Source organism: Sminthopsis crassicaudata, chromosome 1 (genome assembly GCF_048593235.1).
Source record: "Sminthopsis crassicaudata isolate SCR6 chromosome 1, ASM4859323v1, whole genome shotgun sequence".
Taxonomy (NCBI): Eukaryota; Metazoa; Chordata; class Mammalia; order Dasyuromorphia; family Dasyuridae; genus Sminthopsis; species Sminthopsis crassicaudata.
In genome coordinates, this window is record NC_133617.1 from 311454364 (window position 1) to 311481648 (window position 27285).

Genomic DNA, 27285 nt, shown 5'->3' on the forward strand with positions numbered 1-27285 from the left:
AAGTGTTAAGTGTCTGAGGTCAGATTTGAACTCAGGTCTTTCTGAATTCAGGGCTGGTGCTCTATCCACTGCACCACCTAACTGCCCCTTATATATCCTTTCTTGAAGTGAAAACTCATTGTTACATTTTGAATCCTCCCTTAAATGCTACTTGGAAGCATAACAATGATCTTTCTTTTTTTGTTTTGTTTTGTTTTGTTTTGTTTTTGTTTTTCGATTTTCTTTTAAATTAAAAAATAATGGGGTCAGCTAGATAGCACAATGGATAGAGCACTAGCCTTGAATTCAGGAGGACCCGAGTTCAAATCTGATCTCAGACACTTAACACTTCCTAGCTGTGTGACCCTGGGCAAGTCACTTAACCCCAGCCTAAAAAAAAAATAATAATAATTAATTAATTAAAAAATAATAAATTTTAAAAAGAAAGGAAGTGATTAACAGTTTCATAAAATGCAGAGAGATCAATACTAAACAAAGAAAAAAAGATCGTTAGATTTGGTAATCAAGAAGTGAATTTGTGTTTTCAGAAGAAGCAGTTCATGTGGTTTAATAACGTTTGAGGACAAATTATAAGAGGCTAATAAATTGAGGGAAGAAAATAGAGGTACCTATTATAGACAGCTATGTGAAGCTAAAAAGATAAAAATTCTTTTATGATGACATAGGGATAAAAAGGATGAAGCACATTTTTTTGTTTATTTTGCTTTGTTTTGTTTTGTTTTTTTGCTTTGTTTTGTTTTGTTTTGTTTTGTTTTTAGGATGTGGGAGATCACAACTTCGTAAAAAAAAAAAAGAGAGCTTTGAACTAAGTGATAATACAGTGAATATAGGCTTGAGACCTATGTTCAAATGTATCCTCAAACATTTTCTGCATAATACTGTAAATTACCTAAGTTCTATTTACCTCAGTTTGCTCATTTGTGAAAAAGAGAAGAAAAATGATACCTACCTTCTCAGGATTTTTATGAAGAACAAATAAGACAATAATTATACACTACTTAGCACATTGCCTAAATATAAGAGCTATATCTATGGGAGGTTGAGAGGAGAACTTTTGTGGAGGACATGGGATTTAATCTTAGCTTCTAATATGTAAAATGGAATACTTACTATAACATGAGGATAATTTAAAGAAACTTCCTTGCAAATGTCAAAGTAATTTTTAAAAATTGAGAGCCAGGAGGTGATTCAGGGCAGTCAAAATGGTTTTGTAATGAAGACAGCCATCTGTATCGAGAGAGAACACTGAGTTCTCTCAGATTGAGTGTGGATCACAACTTTTTTGTTGTTATTTGCTTGTATTTCATTTTCTTTCTCTTTTTCATCAGTTTTGATCTGATTTTTTCTTCCATGTAATAATTGTGGAAGTAAGTATCAAAGAATTGTACTTGTTTAACATATTGGATTGCTTACTATCTAGGAGAGGAGGTGAGGAGAAGGAAGGGAGAAAAAAAAAATGGAAGACAAGGTTTTGCAAGAGTGAATGTTGAAAAATTTGCTTTTTTTTTTTTTTTTTTTCTGAAGCAATTGGGGTTAAATGACTTGCCCAGGGTCACACAGCTAGGAAGTGTTAAGTGTTTGAGACCAGATTTGAACTCAGGTTCTCCTGACTTCAAGACTGGTGCTCGATCCACTGTGGTACCTAGCTGCCGCAATTTTGCATGTTTTAGAAAAAAAAAAAAAAAAAAAAAGCTTTAAAAACATTGAGAGCTATTATTGGTAAAATTTGCATTTTTCAAAGGTAGTAATTCATTTTCCATTTATTATATGAAACTAAATATCCAGTTTCTCATTTGTGTAAATTAAAATAAAACCTACATGTGTGAAGTTAAATGAAATCTGGTTGGTTTTAAGCTTAACTAGAAATTAGGATTAAAGAAAATTGTTGGAAATAGAAAGAAATATTGGCACCTTTATTCAATGGTGAAATAAATCTTAACATTTTGCCTGAAAAATATATCTGTTCTTGCATTTTAACCTATTTTATCCTACAGACACAAAAATGCACCAAAGGCTAAAACTACATAAGATGCAATTTTTGTAAATGCTAAAAGATGGCAATGTTACTCCACAAAACTTCAATATTTAATAAATGAAATGAATAGGACTTTCCTAAATTTCCTAAGTATTTTTAATTAAGCAATTTCTGCACCTCAACTTCTCCATTTTTTTTCTTATTATTATCCATGGCTTTTCAACTGAAACTGTGGGTTTTCAAAAGTAAAGTCCATTAGTCAATACAGAGTTTAGAGCTCTGTACAGAGCTCATTTTGAAGGAATATTATTCATGGTTTTAAGTTTTATTTGCATAAAATTAAATTATGCTTTTATTTGAGAATTTATTTTTTAAATTTTTTTCATTCTTTTGAGGTTGGTTGAGGTAGAATATGAACTAAAAATTTGACAAGAATTCTCATTGTAGATTTTTTCTATTCTAACTCAATATACATTATCATTCCAATTACTTCAGAGGCTGTACTTTCCTAGAGTGAATAGTAGTCTCCTTATTTGGCCCTCTTATACACTAAGTACTATCAAAATTTTGCTCCTGTATCAAATTGGGAATGGAACCAGGTCTTTCAGGTTTCAAGACAAACTTTCTAATTATTACACAGCTATATCTATATTTCTATCTGTCTGTCTATCTATTTATCTATCTATCTTATCACCTAGTCTTAGCAAGGCAAAGTTTAGTGAGGTTATCACTTATTCTTGGAATTTTGATATATATAATGTGCATATATACATGCATACATAGATAGTATATATATTAAGTGTGCATATATTAAATGCATGTGCATATGTGTGTGTATGTGTGTATGAAAAAATGAATGAATGAATATGATAGGATGGAGAAACTAAGCTGACTCCTAGAACACACCCAGACTTAATTGAAATTTGGAACTTATTCCTTATATATGTTGATACTTTTCATCTTGGACTTTGGCAATATTTATAAAGTGAAGAGAGTGGCTAAAGGGATATTTAATATTTTGGGTTTTGTCTCTTTTCTTCTGTACAGCAACCTGATTCTCATGACAATTGTTAGCAGAATTGTCATAATTTGAAGAGTGAAATAGGGCATCCTATTTATATATTCTAACCATTCTTCACAAAACGTTTTGCATCCTCTTTATCTGAACAATATGAAGTTGCCAATTAAGTAAAGGGCTAAATAAAGCATACACAAATGTCAAAGTGACAAAGATTAATTAAAATAGCACAAAACCAGAATGTAAATGAAAAATGGGGGGAAACTCTAGCTAAATATAAACATATCAATCACATAAAAAAATACCCTAATTATCCAGGCAGATGTAATTCAAAAAAGGAAGGTAATATTGCATTGAGTCATAATAAGAATTTACTTACTAGGTACCAGACTTTCAATGCCTGAATCTTGAGGCAGAGAGAGAGAGAGAGAGAGAGAGAGAGAGAGAGAGAGAGAGAGAGAGAGAGAGAGACAGAGAGAGACAGAGAGAGACAGAGAGAGAGAGACAGAGAGAGAGAACAAAGAAAAAAGATAGAAAGAAAAGAAAGAAAGAGAGAGAGAGAAGTAGGGAAGGAGAGAGGAGAGAATAAGAAAGAGAGAGAGGAAGGAAGGAAAAAAAAGTATAATTTGGTCTGTATTAAAAACACCATCAGTTCCTTCTCTAGAGTCAGCATTTTTCATCATTTCATTCATTCATTTTCATCATCATATATTAGGATTGTCTTAGATTATTGTATTATTAAGAATAGCTAATCATTCACAGTTGCTCTACTACAGTGTACAATGTCCTTCTTCTGCTCATTTCACTCTTACAATTCATGTAAGTCTTTGTCATTTTTTATTTCTTTTTTTTTCTGAAATTGTCCTAGTTGTCATTTCTTATTCTACAATAATATTCCATTATAATCATATACATGGTTTGTTTAGTCATTCCTCAATTGATTGAAATCTCCTCAATTTTCAATTCTTACTCACAACAAAAAAGAGTAGCTATAAATATTTTTATTCCAATAAGATCTTCTCCCTACCTTAAAAAAATTGGGAGGTATATAAAGCTAATAGGGATAGGTATGTATAGTTTAGTAGTCCTTTGGGCATAGTTTCTCTAAATTCTTTCCATAGTGGTTGGATCAATTCATAAGAAGACCAAGTGTTTTCCATTCCCAAAAAAGGAATGATGTAAAGGGGTGGGAGAAATGTTGGCACAGTGAAGGGATACCTAGAAAATGATCTGAAACCTTGGACAGGTTAAGACAAACATATATTTATCAGAACTAGGGTGATTAAAGCTTGGTTGGAAAGCAGAAAAGAATGATGACCAGAGAAGAGATTACATGATATGGATGTGGCCAAGAAAATTCAAATCTCAAAGCTGCATAGAAAATGTTGATCTTTTACTAAGTTCTGTTGTTTCACATAGATATAAGTGATATTATCAGAAGAAATTTAGAAATCATGGCTGATGACTAGGATATTCTGGTCAAGACATTAAAGTATTAAGGGGTGAAATAAATTATATCACTATCTATGAAAGAAAAAAGGTAGAATGAGGAGAAGAAGTTACAGGAGAGGAAAATTGCCAATGTATATACAAATATAATTACCATTTATTAAGTGCTTACTATGTTAAAAGGACTGTGCTAGGTCCTGAAAACTCAAGGGGAAAAAAAGAAAAAAAAAAAAAAAAGAGAATAATATCTTCAAAAGGTTTACATTGTACTAAGATATAACGAATAAACAGAGAAATATATACATGCCCATTTCAGGATGAGAAAGAAAAATTTCTCCCTCCATTATAATATCTTTCCAAAAGAGATGACTAAATTAGACAGCACGGTGAACCAAAATGTTTTATGGAAAGAAAAATATAGTAGAAATGCCCAGTGATTGACAGTGATAAAATACAAAAACCTACCTAGTAATTTAATCCATAATCTCAATTTTTATGCAGAAATGTTCAAAGTATACATAATACAGCCAAGGTTCTTTATTTGTAGTAATTTATTATTTTAATACACATTGCTTTATGCTATGAATCATGTTGAGAGAGAAAAATCAGAACAAAAGGGGAAAACCATGGGAAAGATAAAAAAAAAAAAAAAAAAAAAAAGAACAATGAAATGAACATAACTTGTACTGATTTACATTCAGTCTCCTTAGTTTGTTTTCTGCATGCAGGTGGCATTTTCTGTCCAGAGTCTATTGGAATTGCTTTGGATCATTGAACTACTGAAAAGAACCAAGTCTTTCATAGCTTATCATCACACATTCTTGATCTTAGTGTGTATAGTATATTCCTGATTCTACTTATTTCTCTCAGTATCAGTTCATGTAAATCTTTTCAGGCCTTTTTAAAATCAGTTTGTTCATCATTTTCTTTCTTTTTTTTTTATTTTAATAGTTTTTATTTACCAGATATATGCATGGGTAATTTTACAACAGTGAAAATTGCCAAACCTTTTGTTCTAATTTTTCCTCTCCTCCCCCCCCCCCCAGATAGCAGGTTGACCAATACATGTTAAATATGTTAAAGTATAAATTAAATACAATATATGTATACATGTCCAAACAGTTGTTTTGCTGTATAAAAAGAATCGTACTTTGAAATAGTGTATAATTAGCCTGTGAAGGAAAACAAAAATGCAGGCGGACAAAATTAGAAGGATTGGGAATTCTATGTAGTGGTTCATAATTATCTCCTAGAGTTCTTTTGCTGGGTATAGCTGGTTAAGTTCCTTACTGCTCTATTGGAACTGATTTGGTTCATCTCATTGTTGAAAATGGCCACATCCATCAGAATCGATCAACATATAGTATTGTTGTTGAAGTATACAATAATTTCCTGGTCCTGCTCATTTCACTTAGCATCAGTTCATGTAAGTCTCTCCAGGCCTTTCTGAAATCATCCTGTTAGTCATTTCTTGCAGAACAAAAATATTCCATAATATTCATATACCACATTTTATTCACCCATTCTCCAACTGATGGTCATCCACTTAGTTTCCAGTTTCTGGCCAATACAAAGAGTGCTGCCACAAACATTCTTGCACATACAGTTGTTCATCATTTTCAAAAGAACAATAATATTCCATTACCTTCATATGCCACAACTTGTTCAGCCATTCCCCAATGGATGGGAAAGCACTTCTTTTCCAATTCTTTGCTACCACAAAAAAAGCTGCTACAAACAATGTGGCACTGTGGTTCCTTTTCCCTTCTTTATCATTTCCTTGAGATACAGATCCAGTAATGGTACTGCTATGGATGAAAGGGTAAGTGCAATTTTATAGCCCATTGGGCATAGTTCCAAATTGTTCTTCAGTATGGTTGGATAATTTCATAACTCCATTAATAATGTCCCAGTTTTCCCACATCCATCATTCCAACATTCATCATTATCTTTTTTGTCATCTTAGCCAATCTAAGAAGAATGAGGTGGTATTTCAGAGTTGTTCTGATGTGCATTTCTTTAATCAATAGTGATTTAGAGCATTTTTTCCATATAAATATAAATGGCTTTAATGTCATCATCTGAAAATTGGGCATATCATTTTACCATTTATCAATTGGGAAATTGTAATATGCTGTTGTCTCCAGAAACAGCCGATCGCTTTCTGGTCTAGAGCAGAGACTTCTTCCTCCAGAAAGCTGCCTCAAGTCTGGTCCAAACAAGACACTCTCTCTCTCTCCCCTCCAGAGAGCCGCTCTAACTCTGACCTAGAACAGAGATTCTCTATCTCTATCCCCATGTTGGGTGCCACTTTGTAATGTGCTCTTGTCTCCAGAAACTGCCAATTGCTCTCTGGGAGGAGATCTGCTGTGTCAACTCAAATCTCTCGGACAGATTCTTCTTCCTGTAGAGAACTGCTGTCTCCACACTTCAACCAATGAACTTGCTCCTCCCCAGGAGTTCACAAGTAAAACTCCCAGTAAAGGCCGGAACTAAAGAATTGTTAAGTACCAACTTAGCACTTAGTAAGAACCTAATATCTCATTATCTCATTAGCACTTATTAAGAACCTAACAGGAAATAGCTTAAATTCTTATAAATTCGACACAGTTCTTTATAAATTTTAGAAATGAAACCTCATTAGAAATACTGGAAGTAAAGATTTTTTGCCAACTTTGCACTTCCCTTTTAATCTTGTTTTTACAGGGTTGTTTTGTGCAAAACTTTTTTTAACTTAATATAATCAAAGTTGTCCAATGTGCCTTTCCTAATGTTCTATAGTTTTTCTTTGGTCATAGATTTCTTCCTTCTCTAAAGATCTGATAGTTAAATTATCTATTGTTCTCCTAAATTATTTATGATATTCTCCTTCATGACAAAATCATATATCCATTTTGACCTTATTTTGGTATGGGCTGTGAGATGTAGGTCTATGTTAGTTTTCTGACAAATTGTTTTCCAATTTTCTTGATAGTGAGTTCTTATTGCAGGAGCTGGATTTGAGAGATTTATCAAATACTACATTGCTATAGGCCATGATTATTGTGTAATTATGTAATCTATTCCACTGATCCACCACTCTATTTCTTAGCAAGTATCAAATGGTTGTGATGACTGCTACTTTATAATAGTGTTTTACATTTGGTACTGCTAAGTCACCATCCTTTGTATTTCTTTTTTCCTTAATTCCCTTGATATACTTGACCCTTTGTTCTTCCAGATGAATTTTGTTATTTATTCAAGTTGTATAAAATAATGTTTTGGCAGTTTTATTGGTATGGCACTGAACACATTGTCCAATTTAGGGAGTATTGTGTCATTTTTATTATCTTAGCTAGGAATAGCCATGAATAAGTGACACTTTTCCAATTTTTAAAATTCGTTTGTGAATCCATCTGGCATTGGAGATTTTTTTTTTCCCTTAGGGAGATCATTAATGACTTGTTCAATTTCTTTTTCTAAAATAGGACTGCTTAAATATTTTATTTTCTCTTCTGTTCACCTCAGAAATGTATATTTAAAAAAAATATTCATCCAATTCAGTTCCATTGTCAAACATGCTGCAACAGAGCTGGGCAAAGTAGCTTGTTGTTTTTTTGTTTGTTTGTTTTTTTTTAATTTCTTTTTCATTGGTGGTACATTCATACTTTTCATTTCTGATTTTTATGATTTGGTTTTTTTTTATTTCCTTTTTTTGATCAAATTAACCAAAAGTTATCTATTTGGTTAGTTTTTTTTTTTTTTTTTTTTTTTTTTTGTTGTTGTTGTTGTTGTTTTTTTTTTTTTTTTTAAACCAAGTCTTAGTCTTAGCTTTGTTTTTTAATTTAATGATTTCCTTGGTTCATATTTTATTAGTCTGTTTTGAGTTTCAAAATTTCTAATTTGATATTTAATTGGGGGTTTTAATTTTTTTTTCTATCTTTTTTAGTTGCATGCCTAATTTATTGATTTCCTTCTCTATTTTAGTTATGTGGTTACTTACAGATATAAAGTTTCCCCTAAGAACTGTTTTGGCTGCATCCCATAGGTTTTGGTATGTTGTCTCATTATTGTCATTTTCTTGGATGAAATTATGGATTGTTTCTGTGATTCATTGTTTGATCCACTCATACTTTAGAATTAGATTATTTAATTTTTAACTGGTTTTTAGTCTATCTTTCTCTTGTTCTTTATTGAATATTATTTTTATTGCATTGTGGTCTGAAAAGGTGGCATTTACTATTTCTGGCTTTTTGCATTTGATTGTGATATTTTTATACCCTAACACTTGGTCAATTTTTTATGAAGGAGCCAAGATAAAAAGATGTATTTTCGTTATCTATCCAGTTTTCTACAGAGATTTATCATATCTAGGTTTTTGGGTGTTTTTAGGATACTATTAACCTCCCTAGCTTTATTTTGTTTATTTGTTTGTTTATTTTATGGTTAGATTTCTTTGATTCTGAGAAGGAAATGTTAAGACCCTCCACAGAATAGTTTTGCTGTCTAGTTCTTACTGTAAGTGGCTTAAAATCTTCTCTAGGAATTAGCGTGCTCTACCAAATGGTACATACACGTTTAGTATCACTATTACTTCATTATTTATGGTACCTTTACCAAGATGCACTTTCCCTCCTTATCTTTTTTTAATAATATCTATTTTTACTTTTGCTTTATCTGAGATCAGAATTTCTACCTTTTTTTTTTAACTTCAGATGAAGTATAATAATATTATGTTCTAGCCATTTACTTTTACTTGCTATGTGTCTCCTTCTATGTCAAATATGTTTCTTGTAAGCAACATATTATAGGATTCCACTCTGCCATTTGCTTATATTTTATGTGAGCATTGGTTGTATATCAGTAACAATTGTGATTACCAGCTCTGAATTTTCCTCAATCCTATTTTCTCAGGTGTATATACTTTTGTTCTCTCTTTCCACCTTGTCCTTAGTTGCATGTTGTTGTTGTTGTTTTTTAACCCATCTCACTCACAACCTTATCTTCTATCAACACTTCCTTTCTTCTCTTACTTTTTCCCTAGTGTTTCTGTCTTCCATTCCATTCTGTTCTTCCCTTTTCTTTTCCTCTTTCTCCTTCTACTTCATTGTAGGGTTAGATAAATTTCTATACCCCAATTGAATGATTAAATTATTACCTCTTAAATTCAAAATTGATGAGATCAGTCTTCAGACAATGTTCATCCCCATCCCTTTTTTCCTCATTTGTAATAGCTTTTGCATCTCTTCATGGGAACTAGTTGAACCATTACAACTCCTCTTTACTCTTTTTCTAGTATAGACCTTTTCCTACTCCTTAATATCTTTTTAGTTATGGCAATCAGGGACCATTCACAACCACATTCTCAGTCCATGTGATGCCTCTCTCTCTGTCTGCCCCAGTGACAGATACAATTTGAAAGGGTTACATATATTGTTTTCCTATCTAGGTATATAAACAGTTAAACCTTTAAGTATTTTTCCCAGTTTACTTTTTATGGTTCTCTTGAGTCTTGTGTTTATAGATTAAGTTCCCTATTTAGTTCTGTCTTTTTTTTTTTTTTTTTTTTTTTTTTTTTTTTTAAATAGAAATGATTGTCTCTTATCTAATTGATGCTCCAACTCCTCTTCTGAAACATGATGCTGAGTCTTGGCACAAAGTTAATTTTTTGTTGTAACCTAGGTCCTTTGCCTATTCCAGGCCCAATCCTTTATTGTGGAAGCTGTGAGCTCTTAGGTAATCCTGGTTGTTGCTCCTTGATATTTGTCTGGCAGCTTTTTTCTTTGAAAAAGTTTTTTGAAAATAGATTTGAAATTTCTCAACAATGTTTTCCTAATAGGATCTCTTTCCAAAGGTGATCAAATATTAAGGCAATTTTTCTTAATGATTTTTTTTTTTGTAGAATGCTATCTGGGCTCTTTTTTTGATCATGGTTTTCAGATAGAACAATAATTTTTAAATTGTCTCTTCTGGATTGATTTTCCAGGTCAGTTGCTTTGCCAATGAGGTATTTCACATTTTCTTCATTTTTTTCTTTCTTTTTTGTTTCTTTGATTGATTCTCACTCACAAAGTAATTAGCTTCCATTTTCCTTGTTCTAGTTTTTAATGTGTGGTTTTCTTCAGTTATCTTTTGTATCTCTTTTTCCATTTCATTTATTCTACTGTTTAAGTAGTCATTGTCTTCAGAATTTTTTTTCTTCCTTTTCCAAATTGTTGACTCTCTCATTTTTTCCCTAATTTTTTCTTTTACCTCTCGCATTTGCCTTATGAAGTCTTTTATGAGCATTTCCAAGAAGCCTCTTTGGACTTGTGACCAATTTATCTCTTCTTTAAGATTTTTTCTGTGTATATTCTGTTTTAGTCTGAGTTTATGTTTTGTTCTATCCTGTTACCATAATAACTTTTTTATGGTCAAAATTCTTTTCTGTTTCTTGCTCATTTTCTTTCCTTTTATTTTGGTATTTCTCTGACTCTCTGTTCCTTGGGTAGAGTTCAAACTGTTCCAAACTTCCTGTGCAGCTCTGAGACTTGGCTTTGAGCACAGGGGCACCTTGTGTTTATAGGAGTTATCTTGGCTGTTTTTTCAGAAAACAGCCTGGTTTCTCTGAGTTTGCTTTCTGAGCCATTACTGTGTGCTGCCCCACTAATTTGTTCCTCTGTTGAGCCAGAATTGAGGGTTTCAGTTTCTGATTTGCTGTGATTAAAACCCTCTTATCAACTTTCTCATTGTCTATCCCTCCTAGGCTGCACACCCTTTTCACTCCAGTCAGAGTGACTTTTTTGAAGTCCTTCCAATCAATCTTAATTTGGAAGGTGATTTTATTCTGTCAGGGAGGCTTGGTTTCATGTGATTTTCAAGGAAAACTGGGAAAGCTCAAGTAGCTTCTTTACTTTGTTCCATCATTTTGTCTCCACATCCATTACCATATTCTCAAGCTTCTAAAGCAAGACAAATTCAAAGTCAGAGGTATTAGTAAGATTTCATGTGCTCATACCCATGTGTAATATATAATTATAGAAGGGTATTAATTATACAGAAATATAAAAAAAGAATAATGAAAAAGAGGGAAAGAATAATTGTAAAAAGATATATTCATTTAAGCATACCTGGGAACTAGAGATCCAAAATATGGTAGAAATCATTTATGTGAAAATCAATAGAGGGAGAAATAGGAATGAAATTGTTATGAAAGTATGTTATATATCATTTAAAGAAAAAAATAAAGATTTCCAAAAACATTTCAATGTCAGACTTGGACAAAGACCTAGGGGTACTCATTGCTTGTCCAAAACAATAGAGTTCATAAATTATTTTCTTGTATTTTCAAGATAATATTATTGATCTAAATACAGAGGAAGTAACAAGTTTTCATTCAGGCTAGTCAATAGCAAGGCAACAAATATTTGTTAAGGGCCTCTTAAGACACTGTAGTAATTCCTGGGGATACAAAGAAAGATAAAAGGCAATCCCTGCTTTTATGAAGTTTGAATCTGATGGAATGAAGCAACATGAAATTGATTTTATACAAACAAGATCTTCATAGACTGAAAGTAACAACTAAGAAAAAGTATAAGCATTAAGGCAGAGTGGGAGGGGCTTCTTGTAGAATTTTAATTGGAACTTTATGAAAGTTATTGTGTAAAAATGCCAGGGTAAGCATTCCAGGTGTATATTTAAGACAGTGAGTTTAAATCCCTGGAATACAGTGATGGAATATTTTATATAAAAACATCCAGACCAACAAATTAAAAAGCTATTAAAGCAGAAATAATAGGATCTTTGATGGTAAGTGTGATTCATTTTAAAGCTGATCACAGGAAAATAAAGTGGAACTCACATGCCAGAAACATGGGGAGATTAAACTCAGTATTATAAAGCAAGACTTAAAGAATATTTTTTTAAAAAATGTTTTTTTTAAAAACTATTTTAACAAAAAGAGATGGGTTCATGGATTATAGTGTTTAATTGGACATTAGAAATATTCATTGGGAAAAATGGACATATAAATATAATTTGTTTTATTAATACATATGTATATATGTGTACATATGTCTATGTGTGTGTAAAGTAAATCACATTACAGATTAAACTTAATTAAACTAAATTTAGAGGATTCAAAAATAGTTTTATCAAGGCAGGGAGACCTACATGTTACTAAGAAATCAGGGACAATTAAAATTATTCTTTTGGCTTCTCACCTCAGGAATGTTTAAGACCTTAATTAAATATTCACATCTCAAAAGAAAGGTTTTGGCCAAGTAATATTAATATTAATAGAAGACAGGATTTCAGTTAACCAAAAATTAAGAAGAAATAACCCTAAGTTCCAAATAATGCAAATTGAGATCTATCTATCTATCTATCTATCTATCTATCTATCTATTAATAGGAAATATTGGAAACAGTGGAATAGGAATAGGAATTAGTGGAAGCAAAAGCATAAACCTAGAATTATTGATTTTACTCTTTCCTCTTCAGCAAATCTTGTGTTGGTTCTTACAAACTAAGAGTCAGCACTGAAAATGGTTTTAGAAGTTAATGGAAAGCTATGGGATTTTTCTTTTCTTAATTAGAGGAGAGGCATAATCAAAATAGTACATTAGGAAGATTACTCTAGCAGCTATATGGGGAATAAATTGAACTGGCAATAAAATATAGGAAAAAAAAACATTTAGGAAGCTATTATAAAAGAACAAATGAAAAGAGATTCAATTCTGAGCTATGAAGGTTACAGAGGTACTGTAGAGGAGAATATGGACATAAAAAGTTTTGCACAGTTTGAAATGAGAGAACTTTACTACTTTACTACTTGGTAAAGGAAAGTATTTTATAAGATTTCTTTTCTAGAAGGATGCTTATGTCCTATTGTATGTAATTATGAGGAAGTCTCATCAATTCCTTCAGTCTCTCTTCTCATATCTGTTCATCTTTTCACAGCCAATGCCAAGATACAAATTGTTTTCTCAGCACCCACTGCCTTATAACAAGGATTCCAACACCCCTGCTGTTTTGTTTTGTTTCCTAAAGTTACAAATAATTTCCCCATTGTTAAATCCAAAGTCCCTCTATATCTTTATCTTATTTGAACACTCTCTATTTTCGACATGACTGTACCTCCAAATATAGCATGAAAAGTGGTTCAATTTAAATGAGCTAAGATAAACAATGCTAATTACCACTAAGAGATATTAAGCTTTTGTCTTTGTTTCTAGCAATACAATTTAGTATAATTTGAGCAGAAGTCAGGAACATGACCAGTGTATTTGAAACCTTTGACTTTGATCTTTGCTTAAGTTTTATCAAATGAAATAAATAGTGATTAAAAATAAGTTCTTCAAATGGTTTGGCAATTGTCAATGTTGTAAAATTACCCATGAAAATATCTGGTAAATAAAAAAAAATATTAAAAAAAGTAAGTTCTTGCACTTGGATAAATTTCACAAACATGAAATGAATAAGGATGGAAATGTTATTTAAAAAAATAATCTAAGGGTTTTAGTTGATTTCAAAGTCAGTATGAATGAGTATCATAATGTATAGCAATGCAAGCTAGACTATTTTATAATCTAGATATTATGTTCAATTTTGAATGGTGTGTTTTAAGAATAAAATCAATAATTAAAAAAGTGTTCAGTGGATGATGATCAGGATAGTGAAAGCGCTTGAGTTCCTCTAAAATAAAGATTGGTTTAAAAAAAAAAGGTGTGTTTAATGTTAAGAACAGAAGACTCAGGAGGATATGATATCTATTTTTAAGTATTTCATGGGCTGTCATATGAATTTTGAATTAGTTTTATTCCATTTGGCCAAAAGTGGCAGAAGCAAGAGCAGTGAAGGGACAAAAAGAAAATTGTGGCTTAATATTTATTTTTAAAAATTCCTTAAAATTAGACCTGTCTAAAAATGAAATGTGTTGTTTCTAGAGGTAATGGGTTCTTTCTCCACAGAGTTTTCAAAGATAGGCCTGGTGAAAACTTGTCAGTTTTATGTACAGGTGGTTCCAGACGACTATTAATGTGCTTTCATGTTCTCAAATAATATACTCTATTATGATGTGTCTTCACATAGTTCGCATAACCCTTCTTCCTCCAGTTTTCCATTTACTTATCAGGATTTTATTTTATTTTTTTATTATTCTTTAATGATTCATACTCAAAGTTTTGCCTCTTTCCAATGGCATAGCTGCCAGAGTTGACCTTTATGACCTTTAGTCCAATTATTTTTACTGTCTTGTCTCTTCCCTTTCCAATCTTTCATTCCTAGGAAATTTACACTCTTCTTGATGATACCTTTCAAAATTATTATATTTGTCCAAGGCTCTGCTCAGGTTTTATTTCTTCTCTGGAGTCTTACCTAATTCTCTTACATCCCCTCTCTCCAATAGCAGCACTCCTTACATCCTCAAAGCATCTTGTTAACAGTTCTGTGTGTCTATATATTTTATATGTTACTATAATACAAAGAGTTGAAGAGTGCCACTGTTTCTGTATTGTCTTTATATCCTGAACACCTAACACAGTACCTGGCATAGAGAAATAATGTTCAGGAACAGGGAAGTTGACAAGGATTAGTTAAAATCTGTCTTTAAAAAAAGCTACTTTAAAATTAATATTTATAATGCTTAATGTCAGTATCTTCTTGCTATGCTTTTAAAGAAACACTCTACAATCTTGTCTCTGTAACTTCACCCACGTCCTTACTTGAACTTAGAAGGCTATCTCTTATTTCTGCCTGCTAAAATGTTAATCACCTTTCACAATTCAAATTGTTCCTCATTTATTCTCTTCTTTTCTCCCATTATCAAGATGTAATCTCTCCTTCCTGTTCCTCTCATTGCATTTAGCAAATTTGGCCTTTCACTAGACTGTCATTTCCTTGAGAAGCAAGTAGATCTTATTTATCTTTATACCCTCCAAAGTCCCTATCACTGTTCCTAGTAGAGTGGGCTCTCTATCAGTGCTTGTGAAATGTATAAGTGAATGAATGACTTGATGTGAGGAATTTTCTCATCAGAAATTAATTCTTTTCATGAAAATAATTCTTATTTGCAGAATGTTTAGATAAAGCAACAATAAGCAAAACAATATTAATTAAGAAACAATAGTATCATGGGAAGTATACATATAATAGGAAGCCTTATTGTCAAGGGCAATGAATCAAGCTTGTTACTCACACAGTACAGTGCTATGATTGATGAAATAATAAGTTAACTTTCAGGTTTTTAGAGACAGAGCATCTCCACAAATACCCAATGGGATGGCATTAGATATATTGCTGACAGGAGATCCATAATAGCTGTGGCTTCTTGACCTAGGGACTCTTTGATGATAAGTCTTTTCATACTAGTAAATTTTACTTTACCACTAGAGCAAAAAAGATTTAATAGTCTGTCTGAAGAAAACAACTGTTGGAAATTGTGTAGCCATTTTTGTACAAGAAACACTTACCAAATCTCTTATGGGATTTTAGAGGTAAGTACTATCCTCCTTCTGCTTAAGAATTGCTATGATTGAAATAAGGTCATAAAATCAAAGATTCTATATTGAAAGTGATCTCAGAGGCCATCTAATCCAACTTGTTCCATAAGAGAAATTACCTCTACAACATACTTGTTAAGTGACCATTCAGCATTCACTTTAAAATCTCTAGTTAGTGAAAGCCCACTTCTTCCACAGTCAGCTTTTTTCACTTTTGTTTAGTTCTAATTTTTAGGAAGGCAACCAGATGGTCTAGTGGATAGGACTCCAAATCTAGAGTCAGGAAGATTTATCTTAATGAGTTCAAATCAAGCCTAAGATATTTACAATAGCTGTATGACCCTAGACCAGACATTTAGGATTGCTGAAGAAGGAAATGGCAAACCACAGTACTATCCTTGCCTAGAAAACTCCAAATGAGGTCACAAAGAATTGGATGTGATTGAAAAAAATGACTTAAAAATTCTTAGAAAATGTTTCCTTACATTAATTTATTTTTGTATTTTTTCCATTTCTATATATTTGTCCTAGTATAGTCCTAAGTCAATTTCAGTAAATTTAATTATTGTCCCATTTGACAGCTTTTTAAATAACAAAAAGTTGTGATGGAAGCACAATTCATACCTGAAAAGAAATTCACTCAATAAATGAAAAGTAATCATTATAATTTTGCTAGATGATTTTTGAAAGTGATGATCCACTACTTCCTGAGATAGCCCATTTCCTTTAGCCCATTATTACCCAGCAAGAATTGCCAGATTTTCCTCCCTAACATCATATCTTATTTACTCTTTGCAACTTCCATTCATTGCTCTCATGATAAAACCTCTAAAACTAACTAGAATAAAATTAATCCTTCTTCTTCATAGTAGTCTTCAATAATCAAAGTTTAGTGTATTTTTTTCCCTTCTTTTAGTACATTACACATGCAGTTTTTTCATCTGTGGCATAAATCTTTGGCACATAAATCTGTGGCACAATCTTTATCATCCTGATTGTTTTTCTTTGGATGCACTTATGGTTGCCAATGTCTTTTCTATCTAAAATGTGATTATACCTAAAAGCTGAATAACAGACATGGTCTGATGAAGGCAGAATGTAGCATGAATGATGAAGTTTCTAGGTTGTGCAATATATAGATCACTAGATCTACAATCAGAGTTCAAATCTAGTCTCACAAACTTACAAGCATTGTTACCCTAGGCAAGCTATTTAACAACTATCTGCACAGTATCCTCATTTGCAAAATGGCATAACATATAGATAACACATTTCTCAGGTTGTCCTGAATATCAAACAAGTCTCTCTCTCTCTCTTTGTCCCTGTCTTTCTGTCTGTCTGTCTCTTTCTTTTTCTCTCTATGTTTCTATTTTTCTCTCTGTATGTCTACGTGTGTATATATACACACCTATATATGTATATATACACACCTATATATGTATATATAATATGAATTGTATATTATAAGCATGTATTTATATATAGTGCTTTGTAAAATATAGTGTTATTTATTTCTACTCTTTAATATTATATTTTATGTCTCTAGAAGTATTGTCCCTCCATTTTCCTCAATGTGTTTGTAGTAGCTCTTGTCATCTAAAAAGCCCAGTTGATATTGTTTTAAGGCGAAATTAAAAACAAAACAAAACAAAACAAAACTTCTCTTTAAGTCTTTCTCTTAATGTACTTGTGAAGTTGATTTTTTTGAAGTCAAATATAAGACATTACTTTTATCCATGTTAAATTTCATATTAAAATTAGTTGAGCATTATACACTCCAGTTATTTATGGATATAGAAGCAAATGATATAATATTATATATATATATATACATATATATATATAATATATAATAACTGAAAAGTACTTTGAAGATATTAAAGTACTATATAAGTGCTAGTTAACATTATTATTAGTAGTAGTAGTCATCATATATGATGATGCTTTGAGTAAAATGGATAAATGTGCCATTGATGTCATTAGCATTTTTAATATCCTCACTAAAAATATTACACATCACATTAACATACATTGGTGTATTATTGGATTGATGGCTGCTTGACTGTTTAACATGGAATAAAAGATAACTACTCTTCTCCTTTGATTATTCTATAAGTTTTGAATCTAATGTAGATCTCTATATATTTTCTTACCAAAATAATAGGGACATTTATCAAATATTCTAAAATGTGATTCTAAAATCATATGATCTCTCATTTTAGTAACCCCATCAAATAACAAAATACAATTAGTCTGGAATGATTTATTTTTGAGGAATTAGTGGCAACTCATTATGATTATTTCCTCCTTTTCCAGATGTTCATTCACATCCATTCTATAGTTTAACAATACTAAATCAAAGTCACTGCAAAATAACTGAAAATAGTTAGCATTTTTGGTTTACATGATCTTTCTCCTAAAGGCTTTCAAATTCCTTCCAATAGATCACACAGAATTGAACATATTGAACATTTTGCCTATGAGATCTCTATTTTGTCAATGATTTCATAAGATATGATTTTCAGAAATGAACAGAAATAATTAGATCATGTCTGAAAGTGAAAAATATAAAAGAACAATCACTATCTAATTCTGGACATTAAAATTTCTTCTTATAATATTAGATTTCTTTTCTATCATATCACATGCTTCATCATTTATGTTGAATTAAATAAAATTCTTATTTCCCTTTCAGTAGAAGGATGTGATTATTTATTTATTTAGGCTACTGAAGTCTATCTTTTAAATGTAATTAAAGTATAATATTAGAATACAAACTTTTTGACTTGGTATTTTATCTGCCATGACTTCACAGTATCTGCAAAATTGTGAGGAATTCATTTATGCATTAGATAATTCTAGGAAGATTTGCCCCACAAATAAGTTAAAATAGTGCCTCAGGGCAAATGGAGAGTGGTGAAAATAAAATAAAATAAAGAAGAAAATAAAATATCACTCTTTGGGACTAAAGAGTGATACTTCTGGGACAAAAGGAAACATTCAAAAGAAAGTTACCAAGACAGAGGTTTGGCTTCTTTGAAGTATAAACACCTCCAGCATAGTTCTCCTGAAACAGCAATGGTATGAGCTGGATTGAGAAGTAGCCTAGGTCTTAGCCACAGGAAATTTCATTTCTCAGACCATGTGGGGAACTGTGCCAGCTATACTGCCTAGATGTGGGACTAGAAGGAATCAGATCAAACCCAGTGAGTACAGAAACAGTAGGGGAGGAACCTTGCTGGTTGTGGGCACTTACAGGAGGGCAGAAGGGGAAAGCAGTAGGAAGATCTAAAGCCAGATGCACCATCTGCCACACTCCAGTACTAAAGTTGATTGAAATAATGAGCTTCTTTAATAATAATAATAATAATAATAATAATAATAATAATAATAATGAGCATAAAAAGGAAAAAAAAAGAATTTATAAATACAAAAACTTACTATGGAAATAGAGAAGACCAGGATTCATCTTCAGAGGATAATAGAGAAAAAATAAACAAACAAAAACTTCTCCCCACCTCAAAAAATAACACCAAATGATCACTTGCCCAAAAAGAATTCATACAAGGAATCAAAAATGAATTTAAAAATCAAATGAGAGATTAAGGAATTTTTTTTATTAAGAAAAACCAAAGAAAAACAAAAAAGGTTTTCAGAGAAAAGTCAACCAACCAGAAAAAGAGATCCAGAACCTTAAGTAGAAAATGACTCCTTGAAAGCTAAAATTGGGCAAGAGGAATGCAGTGAAGTTATTAAAGAGAAAGAAATAATGAAAAAAAAATGAAAAAAAATAGAAGAGAATGTTAAACTTCCCATAAGCAAATCAAGAAATCTGGAGAATGGATCAAGAAACACAAATATAAGAATTATTGAGCTACATGAAAATAATGATCTGAAAAGCATTTTGATATGATAATATAAGAAATAAAAAAAAATCCTGAGGTGTTAATATAAGAAGGGAAAATAGAGAATGATAAAAAATTATCAATCAACTTTTGAAAGAGGAGGTCATCTGAGGAAAACTTCCAGAATATTTATAGCCAAATTCCAAAATCTCCAGGTCAAGTAGAAAATATTATGAGTAGCAAGAAAAAATTAATTCAAATGTGGCAATAAGAATCACAAAAGACATACCAGTAGCTACACTAAAAGACCATATCATACTCAGCAAAATTAAGAATAATCCTGAATTTTTAAAAATGGACATTCAAAAAAAATTTCCAGACATTCAGGATTCAGTTGCAAAAAGACATGAACTTAAGAGAAAATTTGAAATACAAGATCAAAGTAAATTATAAGGTTAACATGAAAGACTACTTACAAGGGAATCAATAAGACTAGATTAGTTAGTTTTTAAATGTATGTCTAAAATTGTAATTGGGTACACCAAAAAAGATTGGGATAGAGCAAAATATAATGTGATTTTTAAAAGCAAAACTATATGGGAAAAGGCAAAAAGAATAATTATTTTATACAAATAAGTTGCAAGAGAAACAATGTTAAAGGGAATCAATAAGACTAGATTAGTTAGCTTTTAAATGTATGTCTAAAATTGTAATTGGGTACACCAAAAAAGATTGGGATAGAGCAAAATATAATGTGATTTTTAAAAGCAAAACTATATGGGAAAAGGCAAAAAGAATAATTATTTTATACAAATAAGTTGCAAGAGAAACAATGGAAGCAGAAGAATTAAATGGGGCTGGGAACCTGGTAATTCTGAAACTCTATTCTTATCGAGAATAGGTTAAAGAAGGAAAAATACATATAAAATAGGTTATAAAAGTCTTCTAAATTCAAAAAGAAATAAGAGAATAAGGGGATAGGAGTAGGGAGAGAAAAAGGGAAAGAATTTTAGAGGAAATCCTATTCACATCCGATCAAGTTTTAAGAGAAAACAGCATATACATTTAGAAGAGAATAAAAATCTTCTAAATTTGAAAAGAAATAAGAGGGTGAAGGAATAGAAGAAGGAAGAAGATAGAAAGATACACAGATGAATAAAAATGGGATAAAAAGGGATTGGGTGGAAAGGAAGATAAGGGAAGGATTTTTGGAAAGATAAATAGGTTAAAATGGATAAGGGAGGGATCCTGAGGGGAGGATAAGTAATATGATGGAAAAGTAGCTGGTAGAAAATAGGAGAGTCAGGATATACATAAACATAAAATAAGAACCAGGAGTAGAATTTGTGATGTAAAAAAGGATGGAAGAGTAATTATAATGTCAGAGAAAGTTAAAGCTAAAACAGATTTAATCAAAAAGAAAAATAGGTAAAGTACTCTGTATGTCAGTCATATTAATCAATATTGTTTTAAACTGTTTAAAATAACTGGATAATATAATGTTGGAATATTGCAATGTTGTAGGAAATTATGTTTATATGTGTGTGCATATGATTATATATATGTATATGCATGTTTGAATGAATGTGTGCATGTATATAGGTATGTGCATATCTTTCTATATATACATATACATGCATATATTTTCATGCATGCTTGCATGCATACATACATATCCTTAATTATAGCCTTCTTTGGGGAGAGGGAGAGAAAGAGGAAAAAATAATAAAGTAAAGCGCACAATCGAGGACCAAAGAAAACTTACAAGGGAACAGAAAAGATGGATATGTTTTGAATACAATGTATGGTATTTATAGGCTATTTTGAAATAAAAATTTATTGCTTTATATTTTGAATCATCTCATGTATTCTACTATTTATTCCCAATTTTCTATTTAAATTTAAAATAAATAAATGAAAAGGGGAAAACAAAGAAATGTAAGAATGCATCTATGCATTCATCCAAATCATAAACTTAAAATAGAAAATATCGAGGAACCAAAACTACTGGAGGTTTTACAGTTTTTCCTTTAGTTTTTGTACATGATGTCTAGAGCTTACAAGCTAACAATCCTGTTTAAATAAAGGAAATTATGTTTGACATGATAGATTCTTGAAAAATTAATTATTTTTTCCAATCACTGAGTCCTTTTCCAGTTGTTTATAATTATATTTTTAAAAGCATTTTAAAGATTCCTTCCACATACTGACCCACTGCTCTCAAGAAAGAAAAGCCAAGTTCAAGTCTTCATTCTCTGTACAAATATTCCTTAAATTCATTCTTAATTTTCTACATTAAATGAACAAATCCAAAGCAATACAGCTTTCATTTCTATTACTTTGGCTCATTTTCTCTTTTCCATCATCTTTCAATATACTGAAGTTCTTTCAGTATGGAAAACAGTTCATTTAGTAGGGATGCAGATATTTTGTCTTTAGTTATTTGAGCTCATTTTGGACAGCTATGTTCCTTTACAACTCTATTGTCTTGTATGTCTTAGGTTTATACTTCCTCAACTATTTTTGTTTTTTTCATTTCGTTCTATCAATCAAACTTCTTGGTAAAGGAAACAGAAACAAATATGGTTTAAATAGTTATGTAATTCTGCCTCCTCTGCTTTGTCTGTTATCTTTGTAAAAGACTAATTCCTGTATAATCCCTATTTAACTCCACCTTTAATCCGGTTATCAGTGTCTAATCTAGGCCTGTGCTTTCATGATTGTGTAACATTTCCAATTAAGACATTCTCTTCTCTTCCCTCAATATATATCAGTGATTATTCCTCAATATATAATCCCTAAAATTTTCTTGTGACTCAGGATGACATAGCTGAAATTGTTTAGAGACAACCAAGGCTATTCTAATTCTGAAGCTATTATTCCTCCATGCAATATCCCATATGGTTTCTGTGCTGTGTCCCAAATGCTTTGGTCAATTCCTCATTCTATCCAGAATATTATGTTATCATCACTCTTTTCTTTCCTTTTTTTTTTTTTTTTTTTTTTTTTTTTCTTTTTTTTCTGAGGCTGGGGTTAAGTGACTTGCCCAGGGTCACGCAGCTAGGAAGTGTTAAGTGTCTGAGACCAGATTTGAACTCAGGTCCTCCTGACTTCAAGGCTGGTGCTCTATCCACTGTGCCACCTAGCTGCCCCCTTTTTCTTTTCTTTTCTTTTTTTTTTTTTCTTTCTTTTTTTTTTTTTTTTTGTTATCATCACTCCAATAAAATTATTTCTTCCTTATAACTCTTAGTTGATCTTTACTCAAATGTTCTTTATTTTGCTTCCTCCTTTTAATTTGTAGTTCTCATATAAGCACATCCTCTTTAAATGTTCTTCTTTCATGATATAGTGTTAAAATTGTGGGGACCTGGTCCTAGTTTTTCGAGCAAATGATATCCATTGTCTAATAAGTTGCAATGTTCAGAAAGTCATCTTGGTCAAACATAGAAGATGGCAATGTCTTCCATTTTATTCTGGGCCATTATCAGTCAGTCATCCTGATTTTGTCATGTCACTGGAATTGATGATTCTGGAAGAGAGAGTGAGCTTGATGATTCTGCAACTCTGCCTTATTTAAATCTACTTGATGTGCAAATCAAGACATTACTCATGTTACTGCTGGTTCTCTTTAAAATAAGACAAACAATAATTTGGTTTTCAGTATTAAAGATAGCAAATGATGGTTTCTTGTTCATACTTAATCTGAACTAGATAGCTCAGACCTCTTTTCTACTCTGAAATTCTATGATTCTATTATTATACTGCCCCACCCCAAAATGGAATATCATTGAAATTACAGAAGATCTTTTGAATGCATTACATTCATGTTACAATTTTACAGTACCAACATTCTGATAATTAGATTATGTCAAACAAATAATTTTGGATAATATATACAAAAATATCCACAGATTTATGTCTTAGAAATATTTAACAAATATTTAATCAAACCCAACTGTTTTACATAGGAGAAACTAAGACCCAGATAGATAGAAAGATCTTTTTTAAAGACACACAATAAATAATTAGCAAAACATATATCTAAAACCAGATGTTCCAATTCAAGCCTAGCATTTTTTTTTAACTATTTCATTCAATAAATATTCATTACCAACTCTGTTCCAGGCACTATTCTAAGTGAGGGGGATACAAAAAGAGGCAAAAGAAATTCTCTTTCCTCAAGAAACTCATAATCTAAGAGCATATAATCAAATGAAGGAGACAAGCACAAATTTACAAAAAAAGCTTTGTTTGACTGTATAAATTGTTATGTCATATTGCTTCACCTAAAATGTTTTTATTGTTTTTGAGTGTAAAAATATGTATTTTTCTTATGTTTATATCAACGAATTATGTGAAAACTGAGAAATACTGAAGAATTAGAAGAATTATAGAAAAATCTGCATATAGAAAAACAATTGTACAATATTGTGATGCAAATTATTGATCAAAACTATTATTTTATTCGGTATCATTATATTGCAATCAAGTTTATTTTTTGTTTATTTGTTTTGTTTTGTTTTTTTAACTCCAGAATTCATCTATCATGTTGAGTGGTTTCCATTAACATGGTAGTCACTTTTCAAGCTTTACATTTATTCTAATAATGTTTCCATTTTCAAAAGGTTTATTTTCAAATTCTTATTTTGATATTTTAATAACTTATTTCATTGTTTTTATATCATAATTTTTTTTCAGAAATTTAGTCCTTTGAGAGTGGATATAATTTTTGGAAAGAGCCAAAGATCTTTTACAGTTAATGAGTATATATCTGCTTTAATTCAATTTTTTGCCAAAACTTTAAAGTACAAGTATGATATTATGGGGCAACTAGGTAGTATAGTGGATAAAGTGTCAGATCTCCCAACTAGAACATTCATTTTTATGAATTTAAGTCTGGGCTTATATGTTTACTAGTTGTGTGACCCTGGACAAGTTACTTAACCCTGTTTGCCTCAATTTCTTCATCTGCAAAATGAGTTGGACATAGCAAAAAGTTCCAGCATTTTTGGCAAGAAAACCAAAAATGAAGTCACAAAGAATTAGACAACAATAACAAATATTAGAGAACTTGCTTTCTTGAATGGCTTCTTAACTGACTAAAGGAAAAACCAAAAAAATGAGTTATAAATATATTTCAAGCAATGACAGCATTATTAAGTGTGTGATTCCTTAATATATGAAGGAATAACTACACTTATAGTTAAAACTCCCGTGTTTGCTTTAGGAAAAAAAAATATTCCTCAATAAAGTTCAAATTACTAAATGTAAAATGGAAGTTCCTTCTAAGTTCAAAGTACACTTTACTGAATGATTTTTTTTCTCTCTAACAAAGTATACAACTTGTAAAACTGATCCAACCCACCACATTTCAAATTCTATTATTTTGTTTGTATCATTCTTTATCTTACACATGATTTCAGGCTCATATATCCCCTCCTCTATGAAAATGTTCATGGTCCTTTTTGGACCTCAATTGAATTCTGTGTAGCTGTTGTTTTTTTTCACTTCTACATTTAAGTTCTAAATTTTACTGTATTTATAACCATGTTTTAAACTACTTCACCTCACCCACTTCCCATATTACAAGGCTTTTTGATGTGTGATACTGATTGTCATCCCTTTTTTTCCCTTTTCCTTTTAATTTAGATAATACAAATACATAGTGAATATTTTATGACTTGAATTAATGAATCTTCTTCCTTTATATTAATACATTTAAAATGGAGAATTTTAACAGTTAATTCACAAGTCAATTTGGGCCTTGTTAGCTACATATTTATCTAGTGCTTCTAGATCATTTTATATGTGAAGATCAGTTTTGTACTCTTTCTAGCTGTTTTATGGAATGCCAAATATCTCTGTTTAGATTCTAAAAAATTAATTTGTAATTTATACTGTACAATTTACTAAATTTTATTATTTCCGTATTAAGACTGGACACAGAGTCTATTTTTCAATAAAAACTGTCAAAAACTCTACTAACATTCATTGGGAAATTTGCTGGTTTAATATCTAGATTTGGGAATTTTAAAGATAGATGCATGGATAAACTATTTCAAATAATTCATTTTTTGTGACTATGTATTTTTCTCTATTCACTTAAAAAATCATCATTCTGAGAGGAGATCCTTAAATTTCAATATATTGCCAAAGGAATCTATACACACACATAGAATTGGTTAAGATTTGCTAATCTAGGAAACTCTAGAACTCTCCTGGTAACTCTTAGGAAGACAATTTATCTATTCAGAATACAGATTATTGTAAACTTTATAATTTCCATGCCATGTTGTTCAATTAAACCAAAATATTGAAGAGATGGTGTGCTTTTTTTTTTCTTTATTAGTTTAGCAAGTTATTAATCCATGAAAGAAACTTATCATATGTCAGTTTTTTAAAAATATAGTGACTAGTCAAAGATCACATACATATTGAAACACATTTGCCATTACATGATAATGAAGCAATACACTCGTCCTCTGCATAGAAATAATGAAATATTATCAGAGAAAGAATAAGAATTATAATAAATTTATTATTTTAGACACAGGATATGGGGAAAGAATAATTAAAATATAAATAACAAATACGTTGATGGTTACATCAGAACTTTAAAAATTGATGAAAGTACTTAAACTTATACATATTTGTCTGTAAAAGAACAAAGAGTATTTTACACACACAACTAAAATGTTTTCTGTCTGTCTATCTTTGATCTATTCATTTATAAAGCTATAGAGTGGCAGATTTTTCTAATCTTTATTAAAAAGTTTTGGAGAATATTGAATTGACTTGAACAATATCTCATGTTGACTGTCATTTTAGTTTAATACTCCTTTCTTATCATGCATATACCCTCATAGCTTTATCCATTTGTTTAGTGATTTTTGAGTGTGACAGAGTCTGAATTTGTAATTTTTTCAACCACAAGACAGAAAGAAGATAACCGTTGCTGACCCCAATTATAGTTAAGATTTGAACAGACTTATTCATGTGTGCTGAATGATTTGGTCTGTAATGACAATAGATATATTTATGGATTTTTTTTTTCTTTTTCTACTTCCTTGAAGCTACATACTGACCAAGATAAAGGAGATGGAAATTTAAAATACATATTAACGGGAGATGGGGCTGGCAGTCTGTTTATTATAGATGAAAATACAGGTGATATTCATGCTGCAAAGAAATTAGACAGAGAAGAAAAATCCTTGTATGTGCTACGTGCCAAGGCTATAGACAGGAAGACTGGAAGACAAGTGGAGCCTGAATCTGAATTCATCATTAAAATCCATGATATCAATGACAATGAACCGAAATTTACAAAGGACTTGTATACTGCCAGTGTTCCAGAAATGTCTGGGGTTGGTAGGTATAACATATTCTCATACATGATTTAATATTCTCTGATTAGGGCAATAATAATTGATAGCATTGTAATCATTGTTTATAAAATGGAAGAGGTGTAAAATGTTTTCTTATTTTATTTTTTATTTGCTTTTTTTAAAATCCTTTTTTTTTTTTTTTTTTTTTTTTTCT

At 30.9% G+C, this 27285-nt stretch overlaps 1 protein-coding gene across 1 annotated transcript in view; it reads left to right on the top strand.

The window, feature by feature from the left end:
• CDH9 (cadherin 9) overlaps window positions 1–27285 on the top strand; it is a 236508-nt gene that overhangs the window by 148672 nt on the left and 60551 nt on the right. The window contains exon 3 of the mRNA XM_074279075.1: window positions 26820–27114. Within this exon, the coding sequence (XP_074135176.1) occupies window positions 26820–27114 (295 nt within the window). The remainder of the gene's footprint in view (window positions 1–26819; window positions 27115–27285) is intronic.